General features: G+C 32.4%; 1 protein-coding gene across 1 annotated transcript in view; it reads right to left on the bottom strand.

Annotated features, from left to right (window-relative positions):
* The window catches only part of LOC111030944 (irregular chiasm C-roughest protein), a 196,604-nt gene that overhangs the window by 23,978 nt on the left and 149,442 nt on the right, over positions 1 to 23,184 (bottom strand). The window contains exon 9 of the mRNA XM_022310686.1: positions 14,437 to 14,870. Coding sequence (XP_022166378.1) covers positions 14,437 to 14,870 — 434 coding nt within the window. The remainder of the gene's footprint in view (positions 1 to 14,436; positions 14,871 to 23,184) is intronic.

Raw genomic sequence — 23,184 nt, 5'->3', positions numbered from 1 at the left:
AAAAACAATATTTCAAAAACACTATAATATACTTTTCAAAAAGTGAGTTTATTTGCCTTTTAAACTTCAAAGGAGCCTGCACGCCTTGTATGTATAGACACATAATTTTAAACCATTACATAGGTTTGTAAACACTTTGATTATTTTTCGAGTTTTTTGTTCAATTACACGGAATAGTCTAATTGAGTTTTCAAAATATTTAACATAATTTCATAATAATTTCAATTAACTGCTATAGCAGTTATAAACTAACATCTGCTGCTATATTGCTTCATAAATTCGAAACGATATATAATATTATCATGGCATCTCGAAGAAATTATATTCTGTACACGAATTATTCAAATAACCTAAATACTTATCTAATATTTTAATTAATTGTTTAACGTTTTTAGTTTTTCTATATTCGAGTCGGAAGGAGAACTGTTTTCCTATTGCAGCCTATTGCAGTTAATTTCGGATTGAATCTCAGGAATTTTAGAATCAGCTAAAAATGTGCTCGAATGTTGTTGCGAATTTTTTTTGGACTATTAAATTTTTTTGCTAATAGTATCTAAAAGCTTGAAATTAATTTCACGACACTACGAAAAATATATTAAACGTTTATAGTGCATATTTAGGTATGTTTAGTGATTTTGTAGTTTTAAGAACATATTTCTTAATTTTATCATTTTCTACAGCATATTTTAAGATTAATGATAAGTTGTTTATAATACAATTATTTGAAAACTTGGTAATAAAAAATAAATAAATACATTAATGTACCTATATCTGTCTGAGAGTTTTCACTAAGTTAATATGCATATTATTGCGTTTTCAAACCCTTGAAGGATGACATACAATTTCCAGTTTTTTATTAATAAATATTTAGGAATTAAAAGAATGATAAAATATTAAAATATTTGTATTTATGAAAATTGCGAGTAAAAAAAAAAAATGCTCAAATTTTTAAAGAAAATTATTAATTGGACAGGTTGCATTAAGTTCCGAGTTCAATGACATCTACCTATAACCTAAAATAACTTTGAATAGTTTAAAATATCATAATGTGAAAACAGACGATAAAGAATTGTCCAAAGATTTTGTGCGCGTTGCTCCGTTAGCCGACGGGCAATCGGTGCGCGGGGGAGTATTTAATATTATAATGTAAGACGAACTCGATGCGCCGCAGACGTGCAGAATTTCGGAGGTGAACGCACCTCTGTTTATATACCTATTTTGTCTACATAATATAGTACATTTTATAATAATATGCATAATATATACTGTGCCAACCTACCGCTGGACCGGACCCGAATAATTATTAATAATGAAACGTACAGGCTGTGATTCGCCGAGCGTGATTGGTCAACCGAATTTCATCCTTCATCGTTATAAGTACCTATTTCTATATTATATATTATTATAATGCAGTGAAACCTGCTCTAAACACCGGATGCCCTCAGACATTGGGATTTCGTCCGTTGTTCGGATGGTTGTCCGCTATTATGAGGGTTTTATTTGTCTACAGTTTGTAGTTTGATCCCGAAAATATGTCCGCCATTTAGAGGTGTCCATTTGGGGGAAGTTCCACTGTATACATAGGTGATTAAAGTTTAACAGTAGATTTCCCTTGTACCAACGTGTGGAGCGAATGGACATCTTCAAGAAATAAAAAAATGAATACACACATTCGTGTTTACAATACGTAATACTCTTATAGTACAAACAGTAGTCCGTCTCGCCGCACTGTTCTCAGGACACGCGCTGTTGTGCACAATTTGGCGTCAAAAAAGCCCGGAGCAGACTTCCGAAAACACTCGCGGTGTCTTTAAAGACGTACTTCGTATTATTATATTGTAAGACCTAAATCCCCAGGTGCAGTGTACCGTTGCGATCGTCTGGACGAAAATCACGACCACAGTCTGCGGAGGATTGAACGACCGGTGTCGAGGCTGCGAATCGCCCTGTATGCGGCTGCACAGGTAAACGCGAGTAAATCGTATGGAAAAAATACGCTCACGGCCTGCGAACTGTACGTAGCGGACAACCACCGGGAGGATTACAGGGCCGTAAACCACCGGGGGAATCGCTCGGTGACCTGGTCGAGGGTCGTCGTATCCCACACACACGTAATATTATGTATGTAATGTGCACGCGATGTACCCACGTGCGTGCGTGGGTGCGTGTGGGTGCGTGCGTGGGGTGGTCTACGCGTCGAGTGTACGAATTAATAACGGGTTGACGGCGGTGTACGAGGGTGTGTGGTGCGGGGGTGCGATTTTTTGATTCGAAAAAAAAAAACCAAAAAACAAAATAAAAAACCCCGCACGTCACAAGCGGACTTCGGCCCGGGACGGGACTGCAAAAAATGTTGAAACCCATACTATATTATTCGCACGGCGCGGTATGGGACGTGTGCGGCTGGATCATCGTCAGCGATTAGTATAATATACACATATTATTATTATAATATCGTCACCGAAATGCGATTTTGGCTTTCTTGTTGGCTTTCAACCGAGGCAGGTCAAGGTATACAGGGTGGATTCACTGCGAGCAGCAGCTCCTCTGTGTATCGTCCGTTGACACGTAATAACTTGTTTTTTCAAATTTATAGATATGCTCATATTTTACTGGACATGTTGTAGATTGTTAATTGTTATTGAAAATCGAATGAATTCGAAATCGAAATTTGGACGAGTATTGTTTTTGAGTTATTTGACTTTGTGCACCTATCAGGGATAATTTATATTGGTCTACAATGATAAAGAGTTTGGAAGGTTTTACTAGGGTATTGTGGTTTTTGAAACTTGAGTAATTTATATTAATCACTCATCATCACTTATCTATCAACATTTTATAGTTTATAGATATTTATTGTCCGAACATAATAATCTAATCATAGTAATCACTACATACCATTACCATTTTCGAAGACCATATACCAAGTCCTCAGTAAAAACACTTCAATAACTCAGAAACTACTTGGTCGAATTTCGATTTAGACACAATATTATGATGTATATTCTGTATTTTCAACAAAAAATGGACACGAGCGTGCTTGATGAATCATCCTGTATACTGTATTAATTAAACGCACTGAGGCTGTATTACGCGGCGGCGAACTTTGCTATTAAAACATATACATTATACATATAACTCGTAAAAAAAACGTTGCTATATAGCCGGTAATTCACTAATACCGGGTATATACCACATTATGTAAATATAATATCTAGTGAGGGTGTGTGTACGCGACCGTTTTTCGTATAATATGCCGTGAATATATTTATTTACGATATTTACAGTGGATTCTGCTCGACGTGACCGTAACATTGTTCAGAGGAACATCATTTTTCCGGTTACATTTATGTTGACCGATTGATTCCATATAATATACACTATAAGTATTAATAATGTTAGATACAAGTCTTTAAACGCTTAGAGACAAGGAGAGACAACATTATTTTGAGAAAAAATCAAGCGGGATGCCTAACCAAATATAATATGACACAGAGTAGGTACTTTAAACAATACCGCGATGGTATATTATTGGTAAGTATAACGTATTATTATTATTAGAGTTTTATTTATAATTTATATTCTTAGAAATGCGTTAAAGCATACTTTTACCGATATCACAATATGTTATTTACAGTTACTATTTAAAACAAAGAAAACAAATTATGAATGCAATGTTATGTTTGGAGCACCGATAAAGTTCGAAAACTTTCAGCCTCGGTACTTTAGAATGGTCCCGAAACGCCCGCGATGTACTCATAATAATAATATAATAGACACCACACGCATTTAGTGCAACTAAGAGTCGGATTGTCGCGAAGTTATATTCACCCAAAACTTTTAATTCAAATTTTGTGTAATAGAGCCAGTGTTAGGAACAACACTATATACAGAATTACCGAGTACAAGCATATATATATCTTTGTATTCTCGGTTAAAATATCACTTAGGTATCATATTTTGTGTTTACCGTCAATGAAACAAAAAACGTTTAACGATATTTTAATGTATATCCTTTAGAGGATTTGTGTCATAATCTACGATGCATATAGTTTTTGCCAGAAAAAGCAATAGTTTCATTGAAAGGTATTCTTAAGAATATTTGAAAACATTTAGGAACTACGAGTAAAAGTATATTTTGATAATGACTGAAAATATCATATTATCTTGCACATCTGCAGATTAGATTAGACTATTAAAATTAGATAGGTACCTACTTACTTAAATTATTTTATTTACAATATGTGTTCCCAATGTTGTTTAGTTCAAATTAAAACAATTATAAAGTTTTAAATATGATGACATGTACTATGAAAGAATGAAAGAAATTTAATTTTAATTATTAAAATTATTGCAATTAATGGATAATTTGTAATTATTTTATTTTCGGAATCATTGTCTTCGTCACTGTTTTCGCCCAACTCTTATATAGTATAGAAAAATATGTATGAATTGAAATTAAAAGTACAGTTTATATTGACGTCAATTTTAAAATAATAATTCAATTTAACTTTTATAAAATTGTACGGAGACTCTGATGGTCGGAACACAGTCGATGAATAAACTAATTTATATTCTTAATCAGCCGTCGTATATTATAGGCACATTTTGTCTCTAAGGTTTTATAGTTATTACGTTTTAAAGTGGTTAAACTTTGCTTTGACAATCCAGAGGCCATTAAGTGTTATTCTATAATATTATAGTGTACTACCTACTGATATAATATCAAGTGCAAAAAATCTAATTTTTAATCTTTTTATTTTTCCATTTTGTCCTCCTAAAATTGTATTTCCGACCACTGTGCACGACTTACAGATAAGTAGACTATATTATAGTAGTTTTTTTTTCGTTTTTAATGAAAATCCTCATCGCGATACCTGCAGCGTTTTTGAATAATTTTATTATTGTTTCACTGCGAAATTTGATATAACGTTACCCAAACACACGTCACGAGCACACGCAGAAAATCGCGTTATTCGAAGCGAGTATTATAATTTAGTTGCTGATAAATCATGTATATTATAATATCAATTATATCGTACTATTAATATTATTATGCTCATAATAATGCGTCACACGTGTTATGATCTCGTTAGAGATTTAATGAGAACGGATTGCGGACGATACGTCACGCAATAATAATAAAAATAAATAACTGGAAATGTCACAGAGCCATTTCCAAGAAGGTCGTTGTCTGAAAAATGGGATGGGACCGATGGGACCGACCGAGTACGATCACTGAGGGGCAACTGCGAAGCAGCTCTATTTCGAAGGAATTGTCGAGAGGTCATCGTGGTCTCAGAGTTGTTTTGGCTGTTTTTCACGTATTAATAAAAAATATATGAAGAAGAAAATTAACTCAACTTAAGACTGTAAGTGAATTGTCGGTTTCTATATGTAAAGCTATTTATATAGTTTTCTATCAACTCACTTAAAACATATTATCATCATAACGGTTTGAACTATTCACTTAGTTCTCTTAAATTTAAAGTGTTAGGTACCGTCATAAACTCAAATAATAACGATAATAATAATATTGTATTCCACTTTCAATGTCTAAAAATGTCTTAGAGGGAGATAATTTATTGATTTTACATTGGCATTTTGTGTGTTTGCTCCAATACTCATCTTTGAAGGTGGTTTCCACCTTTTCTTGTAGCTTGCTATAATACCATCACTACATATTATATTCTGGTATTTTTTATTATTACATTTTCTTATTCGGTTATTTTTCAAACGTAACATAATATGTTCAAACAACAAGTCAATTATTGTTATTGGTTTTATACTTTGTAAAAATAGTTTCACATGTTTCTGAGAATTGAGGAAGCTTATTTATAGTTATTAACTATTCATACGACACCACCAAAAGCTGCCATGTCAAATACGGGAATGGGTAGTAAAACAACATTTGGACACATTAATTTGATTATTTTTTATTATTTATACTACAGGGAATTTTTTGAATATAGGGGTTTGTTGAGTGGAGATGCTAAAAAAGTCGTCATGAAAAATTAGCACTGGTTCATTATTCTTTCATCGCTTGTTATTGAACAGTGTAACACTATTTTTGTTGTGTCTGCCTATACCTATATTAATATTGTAAATCGTGCTGTATTTTTTTTGTATTATTGGAGATTCCTTCAAACTCTAGTATTTTTAAATTCAAAGAATACCTTGTCAAATGTTCGGATTTATTATAATTACAGAAATCACAACGTTTTGGTTCAAGTTAAATTCAGAATTTGTCTATATTTTTTCAAACATTCTGGTAACACATCAAATTTAACAGGTCCAATAATAATCAAAGTAAGTATGTGCATTAATTGTAAATCGTAGTTTACAGAGTTTACTAACAAACGAGTTTTTTTTTTTATTTTGTCACATCACATGTAATGGTTTTTGAATAAAAATTAATCAATTAATACTTCTGTAATTAATAATTTAGAAGACTTGTGTTATTAATAGTTCACCATACAGTCACTTTTTAAGAGGGTTCAAAGTAGGTCATATTAACGATATTTGGAGAAAAGTTTAAATTTAAAATCTTTAATGTATATTTTAAATATTAGTTCAAAGTAACTTACAAGTTCAGGTCTCATGTCAGTTCCATAGTTTTTTTGTGTAACTGTTATGAGATTATATAGAAAAACGGTTTCGTGCGGAAACAACCACTTCAGTCGTAGTAGTATCGAGAAACCAAAATGTATGCACATAATAAATAAGACAAGTTTAAACGATATTTTTCTCCGTATTAAATTTAAACTTTTAGAGACTTATATACTATAATAATAATTATTTGTCAACAATTAACTTAGTTATAACTGAACTTTATAACGTCGAATCAACAATATCAACCAACATAATTGTTACTAACTAAAGTTAATTCATTTCAAACAACTGGATTGTCAACCTTTGATAATAATCATAATATTATAATACTTTCGATTACAACATATATTATACATAATAAAGACCCTTTTGGATGACGACTAGAAATCGAATCAAACTGTTCGAAAGTAGAAAATACGAAATATATCGTATATTACTAAAATGTATTACACTACTCATGTTTAATAGTTTTTTTTTTCACAATTGTGATGGATAGTATAATCATATAATATTTTGTCCACGGTTCGTAAAAACTCCGCATTGGAATTATTCGACTAAATCGTCGACGTTACAAAATGATAATAATTCGATGTATTATTATTAATTAATTGCACTCTAGTTCCAGTCCCGAAGGTCCGAACCATAAATTCTCACAGTTTGTTTGGAATCGTGTACGTTATTAATATTATTATGTTATTATTTGATGGCATACCTATGTATTAACGTTTTCTACGAAGTACAAACGGTCAATTTGACCATATCCGCGGTTGTGCTCGGCCTGGGTTGGAAGCTGCGCAATGTACTCTTGGTCTATTTATTTAAACCCGACAAATCTCAAGGCGATTCAATTTCAACTGTGAGGTTAAACACATTTCAGCGCAGATCATGGTCCTAGTACGTCATGCCTAATAATATTATTTCTTATGATGTATTTGCAGTCCATCGGTTGCGGTGTTAGGGGATTTTCGACTAAATTAGCGAACGTCATAATTAAAACGTGCTATTCAATTCAAAAAATTAACTCACGAGAGTGGGAGGTCTTACTTTATAATATTATTATTGTATTATAGCCTGTTGGTTTTTATTTAATTCAAACAATGCAGTTTACGCAGATCGGGTTTTGCTATATCGTATATCAAGTCAATAGTGCCATTTTAAAGCTAAACCATAATGATTATTAAATAGAAAGACTCACTAATATTTTTTAGTAACTGAAAACTTCGTTTCGAATTATAGTCGTTATTTATTATTAAAAAAAAATTATTATTCCATATTTTTTCACGACTATAACTTTATAGTGGTTACGCACTGTTTCGGAAAACTATGGATAGACCAGTCTCATTAACTAGAAAATATAGTTTGATAAAAATTGCGTTACTTGTGTTTTTCATCAAAAACCACTTTACTAGAACGACGAGTAATCACATGGTTTTCCGTAGGTGTATTTCCACACTCAATAAATTCCGGTGTATATAATAACGTGCCCTATAACACTTAAATTGTCTATTTTTTTTTCAAATCAAAATAAATGTTCAATTTTAAGAAATATTTCTATTATTATTATGACGTGTTTCTATCAAAAAACTATTTCCGCACTAATAACGTAATAGCTGCAGGTGTATGTTTACCTACTTAAAAATAAGTCAATCGAATTAAATACATTTATTTTTACAGAATTTTAATTGGACCATTGCACTGGTCACTACTGGTCAGAGGGTAGGTGTAATTTCGTCTGCCTTATTTATAGGTTTTAGTATTCGACAAAAAAACTACCCTTAAAACAATAAAACAACCAACCTACTCACCTACGCAACACACAAACACATACACACACTATACTTATTATTTAGTACTAATTAAGTGGACGTCACGCGTCATTATTTAATTACATTATTTTTTGTCGAATCGACGATTAAATATTGCGTCCAGTCTTCGGGACGTGGTGGGAGGGGGGCGTGTAGACAAAATATTGTCTTATTATATGTACCTATCTATACCTATTCGTTTTTACGTGACGCCTACGAGGTTGGCAATAGCAATCACCAAGAATTTATACCATTAATATTGACAGCGAAAATTCTAAATCAAAACAACCCACATTTTTCCTAGGTCCAACTATATAGATGGACTCGTACTATTCTCACAGCATAATCACCCCATTAAAGAATTATCGAGTTCTCGAAATAGTTAGATACCAAACGGACAATAACCAGCGCAGTCCTACAACCGTCTGCGAACTTCTGAGTTCTGAATTTGGGCCGCCCGAGTCGTCCTGCAGAAGTGTGCGTGTGTACGTCATGTTGTCCTACACGTTTGAACACTAACCGTATTCTCCCTAGACGGACAAGAAACGTGCGAGAATGTTCAAGAAATATGATGAGTAACGACGTAATTAATAAAGCACATTAAGAAGAAAAACAGCTCGTAATAATAGTAAAAATTGAGGTCATATTTATGATAATGCCTGAGCACGTGCGAGTAAGTATATTTTTCTAAAAAATCACCAAACACAATTATATCATATTGTATGATATTTGCATCGTAGAGGACCAGTAGCGTATCCAGGATGGCGGTGGGGTTAAGGCTAACCCCCTCCCCCTACCCCGTAAAAAATTAAGGATACCTATGAAACTGTTCAGACTAGTGGACCATGTCTTTTTTTCTATCAGTGTTTGAAAAGTAATCGTAATACTCAGAGCAATGCTGTGCGAATAATATTTTTTTTTGAAACTACAAACTATTGTGAAGCGACAAAAATATTATTACATAACTCAAGAAGAAAAGTTCCCAATCACAAGAAGAAACGCAGACAATGTATTTGAATGACATGCCTTAATTATCATAAAGTGTTGCATAATATTATAATATAATGTTAGGGAGTCCCTTGTGGGGGAGTTGAAGGAGTAAGAATGAATAAGAATTAATGTTGATTGATGCAAACTGTCAAAAATACCTTAAGGCTTAAAGCAACAAAAAGAACAAACAAGTTATTTAAAAACGCCAAAAAATGACCAAAAATAAAAATAAGCAAATTTTCAAGTTTCAAATTTAAACTCATTGTTACATGATTCACATTTTGTGTTTAAAACCCGTGTCCACATTATTCCAATAATCTATGAAAATAAAAATACTTGTCGATACGGATTGCGCAGACCTAAATATATATTAATAATACGATCGTAAAAAGTCAGTGGTCAACGATTTTTGGTTATCACTTCAACTACCTATACGAACAATAATTTAATATATTACGTAATTACACCTATAATAATATAAATGTTACCCAACCTTCAGGACAAACAGTATGAGTGCGACTTAACCCCATTTCGCTTCGACTATGTTTAGTACCTATAGGAGACAACTTAATGGTCGTGGTAGACTGTTGAGTGTGTACATTGTAATAACCTATAAGTGACGTGGAAACGAATATTTCTCAACCCTGCTGACGTTTCGTTAATCACTCTACATGTCATAACTTGATTAATTGTTAGAACTAGTTATTGTTATTATAGGTACATGTAATATTATATAGTTACTGCGATTTTTAAGTACCTAGTCAAATATGGCTATGGGGGGAAAACCAGGAAACACCTCTTCTCCAAAAAAACGGTGGGTAGTAATATGTTCGCTACTTAATAATTATAATTTATATTGTTATATTGCATTATAGGTACGTTTTATATTATTATACTGTTTATAATCGTAGCACAATACGAGCTGAGACTGCGTTTTGACCGTATAGACTCGTTAACAAAACCGGCAAACACACAACACACACTCACTCACACATGCACAAGCGCACACGCACTCAAACACGTGTATCTACATATTTTATTTCATTTTACGTTCTTAATTGTCGGGGTTCTGTTATTTAGGTACGAAATGTCGAAATGTATAATAAAACAACGATGTTGCGTGTTGGGCTAGGACTACATAATATATGTTATATTGTTATAACCAGAGTATGGACAATCATACATAGCGCCCTTCGTCACAATAACTCAAAATGTATACTTATTATACAGAGTGATTCAGGCATGTCCAACTACACTTTGCCCATTGATAATGTTTTTTTTCTTGTTTTCCGATTTTGGTATTTTTAAGGAGTTGTATAGAATATAAGGATAATTTTCAAAAATTTATTACTTACCCTTTTTAATGTAAATTGTTGGGCAGATAATTATTTTGGATATGTTGATGCATCGAAATCAAAATTTGAATCACTATTTGCAAGTTTCTGAGTAATTAAAATGTGTTTACGAAGGATTATAATAAAAATATAAGATAGATTTAATACTAGATTATTTTTTTGTTACACTCAGACAATATTTACAAATTATAAAATGTTGAGGATTTTCGTTAATTTCTATAAGTACCAAATAATCATAGCCCCCGATATCTTCCACTATTCATTTATATTTAATATAAAACTATTCGTTCAAACTTCTGTTTAGATACATCAATTTTAAAAATATCATCTCATATTCAATCTACATGAAAAATGTGTGATTCTCATTTGAAAAAAATTAATTGGTATCAATAAGATACAACTAAACAGTACTGAAATGAGAGAAAACAAATCTATATATTTGGAAAAATAGTTCTTTAGTAAATTTGAAAATTTGAAAAAGCAGAATTAATTATTAAAGAAAAAAGGGCGAGTTAGAGTTAGGTTAGGTTAATGACTAAAAAAAAAACTTAATCGAGTTAGGTGAATTGAGTCAACGTTAAGGTGTCAATGGTGTCATATTTTCATAATAGTTTAATATTTATCTCTAATAGTTTGAAGTTAATATACATAACAAGCTTACGCAACTCAGTTAATTATTATAATTATTTTTTTAATTATCACCTATGACACACATGTTGTGATTACTGATTGTGTACATTTAATAATCATAACTTCATATTTTTGTCAAAAATTCTAAAAAAAAAAAACTATTCCTTATTCTTATTGATCATTAGCTTTAATGGTTTAAGCAATTACTAGTTTATTTTTATATACTCGTAAAACCATTTTTACAGCGTCAACAAATAAAAAGTAATCAACTAATTGGTGAGTAGTACGTAGGTATGAACATGGTTTTAACTATTAATTATTTTCAAATTGATTGGAAAAACTAAGTTATTAAAACAGATAATTTATTTAACTTTAAATCGAAAATCTTAAAAAAATCACTGAACTATTTATGTAAAAATCGAAAAAAACCAAACGATGGTACTCCACTTTAATATTTACCTTATTTTATATATTTTGTTAACCAGTTAATGCCCAACTTTGCGTTTTTGCATATAAAATAGATACCTAGTAGCATCTGCTATATGCACCATAATAATTTCTAAAAACGAGACAGAATTCGATTATTGGCACACACGGGCCCCAATTAGATTGGTGCACTAAAAGGGGATAAGCGCCTAAGCCACACGTCCCAAAACGGTTTACATTTAAAAAAAAAAACCTCATTAGTCGAATTTACAGCAAAATGTGCATTGTGGTTAGGCATTATAATAATAAAATATTAAATAATATAATACGTGTAGAGGTCGTGATGCGTGTTAGGCGCTCGAATACGTGCTCGTGTAATTTCGAATAAGCCGTCAAGCTTTATTGGTACTTAATTTATTGTTTCAAAATACATCAGAAGGTACACAATATTATATTGCTGTTAATTTTAAGTTGAAGACTTGCCTGCTTAATTATTACGTTTGCGGTAATTACACATTCCGAATAAGTCGAAACGTTACTATTATGGGTGCTTATTACCTATAATACATAATTCATTACGCGACCATCATAGCCAGACCACATAATATTACTTTACTATAATATAGGTAACCACTAATTCGGTTTAATACCTAATTGCCGCGAAACGATTATTAATATTTAATAATTAATGAGTAGTATATACTTTATATAATACTATAATCAATTCCGGGACGAGATATTAGCTCTGGTAATAACTAATTTCTTGGCAAGGCGATTGTCCAGCCGTACATATTGGAGCGGAAGTCTGCGGACAGCGAGATAGAATAAGCTCGCAAAATACTGAAGGTATTATCATAATACACCTATTGTAATATTATGTCGGTCGTAGATTTAATATCTCTTTTTAAATTTTTTAGCGGAACGGTACATAGCTGGTACTTATAGGTAAAATATGTACGAATAGGTCATGGACGAACAACGAGGCTAGTTTAATGATGAAATGCTCTACGACGACAATATCACTATATTAATAACTAACTGGTGGGACAGTCCCCCGTTGGCACCCCCGCTAAAGATTCCTTGCAATTTATTAGGGGTTGAAGCACAAAACAATAAGACTCGAGCACAAACTTTCACAGATGATAATTTAAATTCAAAAATTCGGAGTTGGGGGTCCAGTCGTATCGCTGTCACCCCCAATTATTGTCCTTTGTAACTCCCCAAAGGATTGCAGAAAAAAAGATGAAATTCGAGAAAATATCAGCACAAACGAAGCTATGGAATTGAATCCGAAATTTGGAGGTTGGGGCGCCAGACAAATGTTCCTGCACAAAAATCAAATACTATATCGAAAATAAAACTGCGTATTTCCGAATAAAATATTGTACGTACACGGCTATACTATACCTACGGAATAATAATAATTGTCTTGTTTCAGTATATGATGTCCATTTTGGACATTTTTTCCAAATTTTAAGTCATAAATTTAGCTCTTCGGTGTACAACTACATTCTACAACAAGATCGGGTAATAAAGAAGGCATGCGTTTTATGTGGTATGTTATATTTTACTACCTTGTCAATGATGGCGTGCGCAGATATGTAAATGAATATTAGTCTCTATTAACTATTAATTATTATACTATCGTGACGTAATTATAGCTACCCGGCATTGCCATTTCAATAATATCCTCATAACCGCACACGCATACAAATGTCATCATCTCACCAACAACTAAACAAATTTGTGTTTTGTCCATTTTTGCACGACAGTGAATACCAATAAATGAGAAAGAATTAACACAGCTTCCCGTCATTAGATTTAAATTTTTCCATTTTAAATCTTAAATAAAATAATGTTATTGTCTTAGTTTGTCGTACCTACCATATCTGATATCTATTACCCGTTATTTTCTTTTTAATTTTAACTAGCACAATTTCCTTACTGTTTCTTATGTATAATAGTAATTTATTTTGTTAAAGACGGGTGACAAGCCCACTTTAAAACCATCGAAGGTGAGCTAATATGGGGTAGGGATGCTTTGCCCGACACCCCCTGGGACCTTTAGGCATTTATTCATTTGTTCAGCTCAACCAAAGAACAAGATTTAAATTTAACCCATGGGTTTTAGTGTACCACCTCAGTTCACGGTGGATAACTGTATAAGTCGGTGGAGGTACCTTGCTCTGTGGTCAAACGCGACCGAAATAGGCAATTCGCCCGTAGTGGAGTGGAAACAGCGCTTTGTGTATTTCTCGGTTATAATGTCACACCCACGAACAAACCGTCGCGCGGGGAAAAAACAAACAAAAATAATAAACGATAATTTAAAAAATGGGGATATTATCGCCCCGTTGTGTATTTTTCTAAGCAAAACAAAAAAAAAATGTAATTTCCCGTTATTAATTTGAGGAAAACATTTTAATCTTAATATGCAAACCCCTTTTAGGGGGAGGGGAATTTCTTGGACGAAATGCCACCTATAACCTTATCCTCGAGATTTTTTTGACAGTGGTGAAAACCGAATCGATGTCAGTGTACACACTACAGACGAACTCGCGTTATCTATACGCATTGTTATGATGCACAGGGTAGGACATAATAATATGAGCACTCACGGCGAGATGGTTGCTGGTGTATCTGACATAGTTGAGCGGGTCCGCGTAATCGCCGATGACGGTGCCGTTGGCCAGAGGGTGGTGCATGACGTTGTGTGGGTGCAGGTGCCCCAGATATCCGGCGGCCGTGGCGTACCGTGGGTCGACTGGAACCGGGCCGGCCAGAGGGATGCCACCTCCTCCGCGGGGCAGGGTCGTCTGGCTGCCGCCGCCGCTCTTTGGGGTAGCGGACCGTGGATGCTGGTCGTCGACCGCGGTCGCGGTTGTGGTCACGGTCATCGAGTCCGTGCCGTAGTCGATCTTGTACCGGTAATTGCTCAGCGACGACCCGGTGCCCGTCTCCATTTTGATGTCCGACACGTTGGATGAAGCATCAGATTCTCTGGCCGCGGCGTTTTGCTTGTTTTCCGTGTCCGACTCGCCGTTAAAATCGGCTGAAAACAAAAAACGTATGTACCATTATTATACTATTAATACGGCTAGTGTTTATAACAATATTGTAAACTATAATATTCTGTCCTGGTGTATACCTATATGTTTAAATATATAATATTATATGTGGTAGTTGGCACAAAAGCCAATGTATTTGAACTATAAACTGACCAATTTTATAAGTAAGATTAGATGTCATTAATGAGACGAGAAAAAGGTTATAGTCTACCTACTAAAACTAGTTCGGTAAACTTACGTTTGTTCATAATTTAATAATAAAAAAAAAATCAATTAAATGTTCAACATTTTATCCAAGAATTAAATTTATTTTTATGACAGGTGTATCTGGTATATAAATATATAGGTACGATTTACTTATTAATAATATCTATAAATATTGTTTTGACGTTTTGTATACCTATATAGTATACGTATTTTATTAAAAGAAAACTTAACAATACTTTTTTATTTAAAAAAAATAATATTTATATATAGTACTGCAGTACTTACATACATATTATTACATACATCTAGTAGTTTAACATTATGTAACGATATCGTTTTTTTTTTTATATCAATTGCATTAGATATATTGGTATTGGAATAATCGTAGTAGGCGGTCGAAAACTATTATTTTTATTAAATCATAAAGGATATTATTATACCTGCAGTTGACGGACGCACAATAGGTCACAAAATGTCCAATCATAATATAATATATTGTTAGATGTTTCGGAGTCTATACCTTTATACGTTTTAATTGAATTAGTCATGGGATTAGTGTAGATTCCCATTTTCTACACCGGTGGCATGGGTATAATATGATACTATACCTACTCGATAAAATAAAATAACGAACGCGTTTTTTACGATTTGTATTCTCATTATTATTATACACACCTAAGTTTAAAACTCTAAAAGCTTTGATGACGTAGACGAATCAAAAAAAAAAAAATAAAAATATATCACCGACCTAGAAATTGTTCTGAAATTGATCTTGAAAGACGGGTAAAAATTTAAGTGTAATCGACATTTATTTTTATTTGCAGTCGAAGAGAGATGACTTTCAGAAGTATTTTTGGCTATAGTATATTATGCGCTCAGTAAGCATGAATACATGTTGGTTAGGAGTTCGAGTGCCGTGGTTATTTGAAGGGTTTTCTTGCAGTGGATGATCTAGGGACGAGAAGTGGTCGTGCTGCGGCTTTGGAGAAGTCGCGGAATATTATTTTCATTATTTTTATTGGTTATAAACTATTATAATGATATAATATTTTAAAAGCTATAGGTTTATATTTATATTATATATACGAGTATACTAGTATATTGCGGTCGATCGGTCATAATATTATTATTATTATTATATTACATTATGTGGCCTGGTCGCCGAGAAAATAAAGCACTGCACCGTATTGAACTTTGTGTGTGTAATATAATGATGTTGATTGCCGAGACTTACGAGTTTACTATATATATATATATATAGTATTATTATACTAGACGTCACTGCAGCAGCATCAAGCACGAATAGACTTGGTTGCGACTTGACTTTCGACCACGTATTCGGATTTTATATTATTACCGTATAATAGTTATTATCGTTATTATTATTATTATTATACCGTGCGTATAATTTTAAACAGAGCGATTCGCCAAGCATGCTTCATCCGTCTTTATTCAATTAAATAACAAATTTATTTAAATTCTGAGCATTGCAATTTTTAGTATACTTATATGACCTTATTTTCAAATGTTTAGATTGTATATACTGTTTCTTTCTACTAATTTTAATATTTATTATTAATCTGCCTCTAGTCTTGGATAGTTCTAAAATAATTTTGTTAATTGCTGATGATGCAAAGACTTCCTGTATAGTTAAAACTATTAATGATTCTTGAACTACTACTGTTAAATTTAAACACATTTATATAATGGAGTAAAATCGATTTATCACTTATCATTATTAAATACTGATAAATGTCGTATTATATATTTTACACGCGGTATCATTTTTTTATTATCTAATTGATCTTAAAATTATTGTTAGGGTAAATTCAATCAAATATTGGTCATTTATTTTGAGAGTGATCTTTCTTTTAAAATTAATTGTACAACTGTAATAAATCTTAAGATGTAAGGTTTTATTAATAAAATACCTATATTGAAGATTTTAGAAATTCTTTTTATTAAAAATATGTATATACTTCTTTAATCAAACTGAATAAACATTTTTACGTTTTTAAATTTAACTTGAAATTATATAACATACTTAAATTATTTAGGAAGTGTTCAATATACATTTTTAAAAAGAATCTCCTTTATTATAAATATTAATATTTTCCTGTTATTTAGTTCAGGATTACGTTTACTTTGATTCGCGTTTCCTCAACCAATATCATGTTAGGCTTTGATCTTGTTGACAATTCTTTGTGTGTCCCGAGTTATTGTCTCAAAATGTAAAATAATTATCAAAATGCCAACGCATCATAAATAATATGTGTACTGTCGAAATTCGTACAATCATAGAGTCAATTTTATTATATGACGATTGTACCACTATCATATTATGACGGATGTAGGTATAGTCATTTATTTAATTGGTTATTTTGGACGTTCTAACATAACGTAAGTAGTGTTTTTCTTTTTTTTCAATACCACACACGGCACACACCATTCCCCCCAAAAAATATTTCTTTTGATATACCCTCCGCCTATTGTCATCACGCACTTTGGTTTACTTTTCAGTGTAGACCACCAAAACATAAATAAATAAAATACTCAGAGAATTTCAGAAGAAAGTAAAATCATATTTTGTTAGGGCAAATGTGTACTCCTACTGCGCACGTTACCGAGGGTTAATTATAACAAACGTATGTAAGGGATTTGATTAACATTTTTTTTTCCATAGGTAGGACGACCGAATTTTATAAATCTCACGAGAACACAATGGTATAGACTTTGCGCAATATCGTGTATGTTTTTTTCCTCCGATTCGAATATTATAAACATACAATATTCTACATATTATATGTGTGTATGTATTTACGAAAAAAAATCAATTCACTTAAAGGGCACGTTATATGCATATTATTTGTGTTATATTATGTATACAATATTTGTATTCACCTATTATAGTGCAGCATAATACGAACCGTCAACGTATTTTTTTGTTCACCTCGGTAGATGTCAAAATTACAAGTATAAATATGTATGTGTGTATATATGTGTGTATGACGTATGTATCATTATAATTATTATTATGTACTGCCTATAGGTAATATATAATATATTATATACTTATATATGAATAGTTGTATAGAGATTGGATTTCAATATAACAATAATAAAAACAAAGGGTGTTTCGCATTCGATCGGTTTACGAGAGCGTATTCTTCACCAATATTATATTATATTATTGTTGTGCATAATGGTGTGTATCTACAGATTATTGATTTTGGATTCTGAGCTAAAAAAGAAACGACCATATACTCTCATATTATATACTTGCGTGCCTCGAGCGTAAACATTTTTTTTCAAAACTGAAATTTTGTGAGCAGCACTTACAAATCTCTATTATGCATAAAAATATTATAATCTAGTGATCATTTTGAAACAAGAATAACTGTAAGTCATACTATTTCACATGGCTGGGAAGTGAATTATTGATTTTAACTCATTCAGTTTAGTTGATTTAAACTAAGTCTCAATCGTTTAATTTTACTAGTCTTTCTTTTTAACTTGTAAAAGTTACAGGTTTGAACGGTTCGATAGAAATAAACGTAACCTAACTCACTTCAAAACCAGTTAAATTTATTTAATCTCAATAAATACAATCGCCATAACAAAACACATTGGGTAAATTTGATAAAAGCGTTCAAGGATTTACACAAAACAAAAATATTTAGTAAAAATAATATATATGCAAGGCAAATTAACAGAAACAGAGGCCATTCAGTGACAGACCATTTTACTAACAAAAGTATAATCTATTAATCATTATGAATTTATAATTGTTTGAATATTATTAAATCGCACAATATAATATTTGATTAAAATAAGTAACGTTTTTCCGACCACTGCAATAGGTGTACAGAGTTATTTTGTTTATGTGAACGACCGTTGAGTTTCATATAATTGAAATACGTTTTTTTTTACAATAAACAGCCTGCGAATAATATGTTGTACAGTTAAGTAGAAGTGATTAAATATTAAACCTAGGATAAATTTGAAATTCACGATAGGAGAAAGGAGACCGGTCGGTTGATGCGATGAATTTATGTTTATTATTTTTGGACGGAGAAGAAATTATCTTGAAAGGTATTTACATACGTATATACTATGTATACTATCGTTGTTTTAGACGCCTATTTGATAAGTTAGGAACGTTTTGAGAAGAAACAGGGTGCTGAAACTAATTGTTTTGTGTGCAGGACAGGAGGCTATTGTAGATCTTATGATGGGTATTTTAAAAGGACGTTATACTCCCATGTGTTGTCTCCGTCTTACAAGTGCATAACATAGCAAACTTTACGCTCAGCAGATCACGTTTATCACAGTTAGTTTAAAAATTAGAGTGAATTGATTGCTAGTAAAATAAAAAGCCAACCATAATATTCTTACCTTTCATTTTCATAAGAAGTTAATTCACTTAAATTGTTTAACGGAGTTAAACGTGCACTGCTGAGCGTAAAATTTGATATGTTAAGCACTTGTAAGATAGTGTCAACACATGAGGGTATAACGTCCTCTTAAGAGAGCATGTTTAGCAGTTTCTTAGTGGTTAGTATTTTTAGATATTTATATTATATTATATGCATCGTTTCCTTTCACGAGCAAAACGCAGCTTTTAATATTTTTCTAAGAGCTTTCTCAACAAATTAAATTGTATTATTAAATTAAACGTATCAACGGTTGCTACCCATAAATGAATCCCATAAGGCCAAAAGCGGCTGGATTAGTCAATTTGTAGACATTTATTTTCTCATGCACTTGTCAGTTTTGAATTTTTCGAGAGACGGTTTAAGAGGAGATTAACCCAATCGGCTCTAAGTTGTATAGTACTATTGCATTTGGATTGTATTTGCTCATTAACCCAAGTTGATCGACAGGCATGAGTGAAGCCTAAGTATTTTTCTGAATTCTTCTTCGAAATTGTAATATGTTATTAAAATATACTAGTAGAGTACCAATCTCTGAGCCATACAGTAAACGTATAGTCGTATGAACTGAATTACTTTTGCATATTTTTACACGTCATTGAATATACCATAACAAAAACTTGACGTCTGAATGTACCCATCAATTTTAAGCCATTTGAAATTTGAATTAAGTTAGTATTCGAAAACAAATTAATGTTATACTTTATCGTTCCAAAAGTCTATATTACGTTCTGTGTAATATGATTTGAAACCATATAATATGCAGTGATGAAAATCGAGATGTTTTGATATTTTTCAATAACTTATACACGGTGTGATTATAATCTGATATAAAAATAATAATGAAAACCGCATTAGTATACATAAAAAAAAAATATAGTACAAGTTCTCCATATAATTTATTATGTATATATTTTTAAAAATAAATTTCAATGATCTTTGCTTACATGTTTGTTTTTCTTTCTTAAGTACCCGATTTGAGAGGGTACTTGGATTATAGGTGTACAACGTACGCCACAATATTATACATAGATACTTCGCTGAACGACGTAAACACGGCGGCGATAAATCGATTTATATTTCAAAATATTTGCGTTGACATCGCAACCGACAAAAACCGTCATTTTTTGACTTGACATTTTGCCGCAACTAGTAAGTCGTTGTCAGTCCACTGCAATAGTACAACATAATCCTGTGAGCCTGAACTACTACGAAGACGAGCGTGTGCAGTGGTCAACACTTCAATAATAATAAGATAAAAACATGTATAATTGATAATATTATGTATTCGTTTGATGAGGTTTCGCGATGGCTGTAGCCCAAAATACGATAAGATAGTACTATACTTCAAGCGATTGTAGAATCTCAACTGAACTTGATCACATGTTTTTGAAATATAAAAATACTATATATTTAAGAAATAAATATAATGAGCATCGAATTTTAAACTGAAACTTATAAGGGTAATTGGTACAATATTTTACCGGGTAATACAATTTAATTTTTCTCTTTTATCCTACTACTAAGGAACAAAAGCGCAAAACGAATTTTGCGCTTTTAGTACATCGAAAAAAATAGACGATTAGCGCTTTTGGGTTCCGCCGCGCCGTTCGCGATGGTCAGCTGCTGAAATGTTTTGCATTTTCGGCCTACGACCGACCATCGAGTAATTACCTCACCAAGAGAGAACTCATAGAACTGTGGAGGGGGGAAAGCCAAAAGTCTCTGATAATACAACACGTACTATTTTTTTTTTTTTTTTAACAAGTGATAAACAGTTAACATTAACTGACATAGAGGAGTGGCATGTCACCCCCTCCCCCTGCGAGTGCCATTGACGTTGACGAGTAAATGCACCCATCGGTGACGTAGCCCGGGTTATAAAGTAGAGGCCGCTTTACAGGCTCGACATTTATCAAACGAAATTTAGATCTTATAAAAATATAAACTTTAGAACATTAGATTCATCACAGTCTTAGCCGAGAATCATCAAGTAACAACCGTTTTGAATTAATAATTCACGGTCGAAGAATTTTCCACTCGTAAAATACATTTTTCCTCCCCTAAAATGTCGCGACCCTGGGCTTCCGCAGCCTATTCGTCACATTCCCGCGTGAATTCGCCACGGCAGTCTAAAAGTCGCGAGCGTGTAAATACGTTATCGGCGGTTCGTATCGGGGTCGTCGTCGTCGTCGTCGTCGGTGTCGTTTGGGGTTGTTTTTGACTGATATTTCGAGTGCCTTCGTGAGTATATACATGTGTATAATACTGCAGCAGCAGCTCATATTATGACTGTAGACGACGTCGACGGATAATGATCGCGTATGTTATGTATTTATATGTACAATATGCGAGACGACTATAATATAGGTACGACGGTCGTGTATATGCACACACGCATATTGTAGTGTATATTTATTATTATTATTATTATTATTATTATGAATAGCTGCTATGCACGTACACGTACGCGTTTAGGGTAAAAGTGAAAGATCGGTTTCCTAGATAGACGCGAATAATAGTGCAGTAAGCCACGGCCGTGTATATATATAATAGTGTATACATGTATATTTACGTGAGCGTATATTACCACGGTCGTGGTACAGTAATTCACGCCATTATAACAATAACAATATCGATACTCGGACGGCCGGTGTCCGATTGGGGGTATCAAATGAAACCGTAAGCGGTAACACGGTAAATGAACATTTTTTGTTTATCGCCATAGCGGTAGGTATAGGTACGATATTTTTCGCTTCCTCGGTGAGCACCTATATTATAGGCATATTGATATTAAAGTTACGATTTCGCTTCAGCTAATCCAACTGCGATGTAATGACTTGGCTACGACACGATTGAGCATAGGACACCTTTTTTGCGACACGATTGAGCATAAAAAGCTCTGCAACGTTGCCATTTTCAATTTTGAAATGTATTATACAAAAAAATTTATTTAAATAATTATAATAATTAAAAATATAACATAGTATATAAATCTGTTCGATAATAATAAAATAATAATAATAATAGTTATGACTTATGAAAATAATAAAATCAAAATATTTATAAATCAAATTGATATACCTTGGTATCTGTTTCCAAGTTGGCTTAAATATATTAATAAAGATTCCGTATTCTTACGATTTAAATACTGGTTGCAGGCTTGAATATTAAATTCAATTTTTTTTTGTTTCTTTAGCGGATTGTAATTTTCTGGGCTCACGGCTGGCGCAGATATAATGATATTTGGTGTAATAATACGTGAAAATAATAAATTACAAAATGTGAATTTGGCAACATCGCATAAAATATTTTATGCTCAATCGTGTTGCTAAAAAGGTCTATGTTGCTCAATTGTTTTATGCTCAATCGTGCTTTACCGAATGACTTAAACACCAACACTCACAATATACTATGATATCAGCCCGTGTACTATGTGCTTGGCGATTAGGTGTGGCAAAGACATTCATACATTTAGGTCTGTGAATTGGGTACGAACCCTAAAAAGAAGAGTTGAATTCTTAAAAAGGGTAGAACCAAAATCGATTGAAATTGAAATAAATGTGTTGGTACTAAAATATACTTTCAAATTTTTTTAAAAAATATCTAAAAAAAATATTTTTAGAGTATCAAGTGACATTGAAAAGAAAAAAACTAA

This window comes from Myzus persicae, unplaced genomic scaffold, assembly GCF_001856785.1.
Source record: "Myzus persicae strain clone G006 unplaced genomic scaffold, MPER_G0061.0, whole genome shotgun sequence".
Taxonomy (NCBI): domain Eukaryota; kingdom Metazoa; phylum Arthropoda; class Insecta; order Hemiptera; family Aphididae; genus Myzus; species Myzus persicae.
This window is presented reverse-complemented; position numbering and strand designations above follow the sequence as displayed.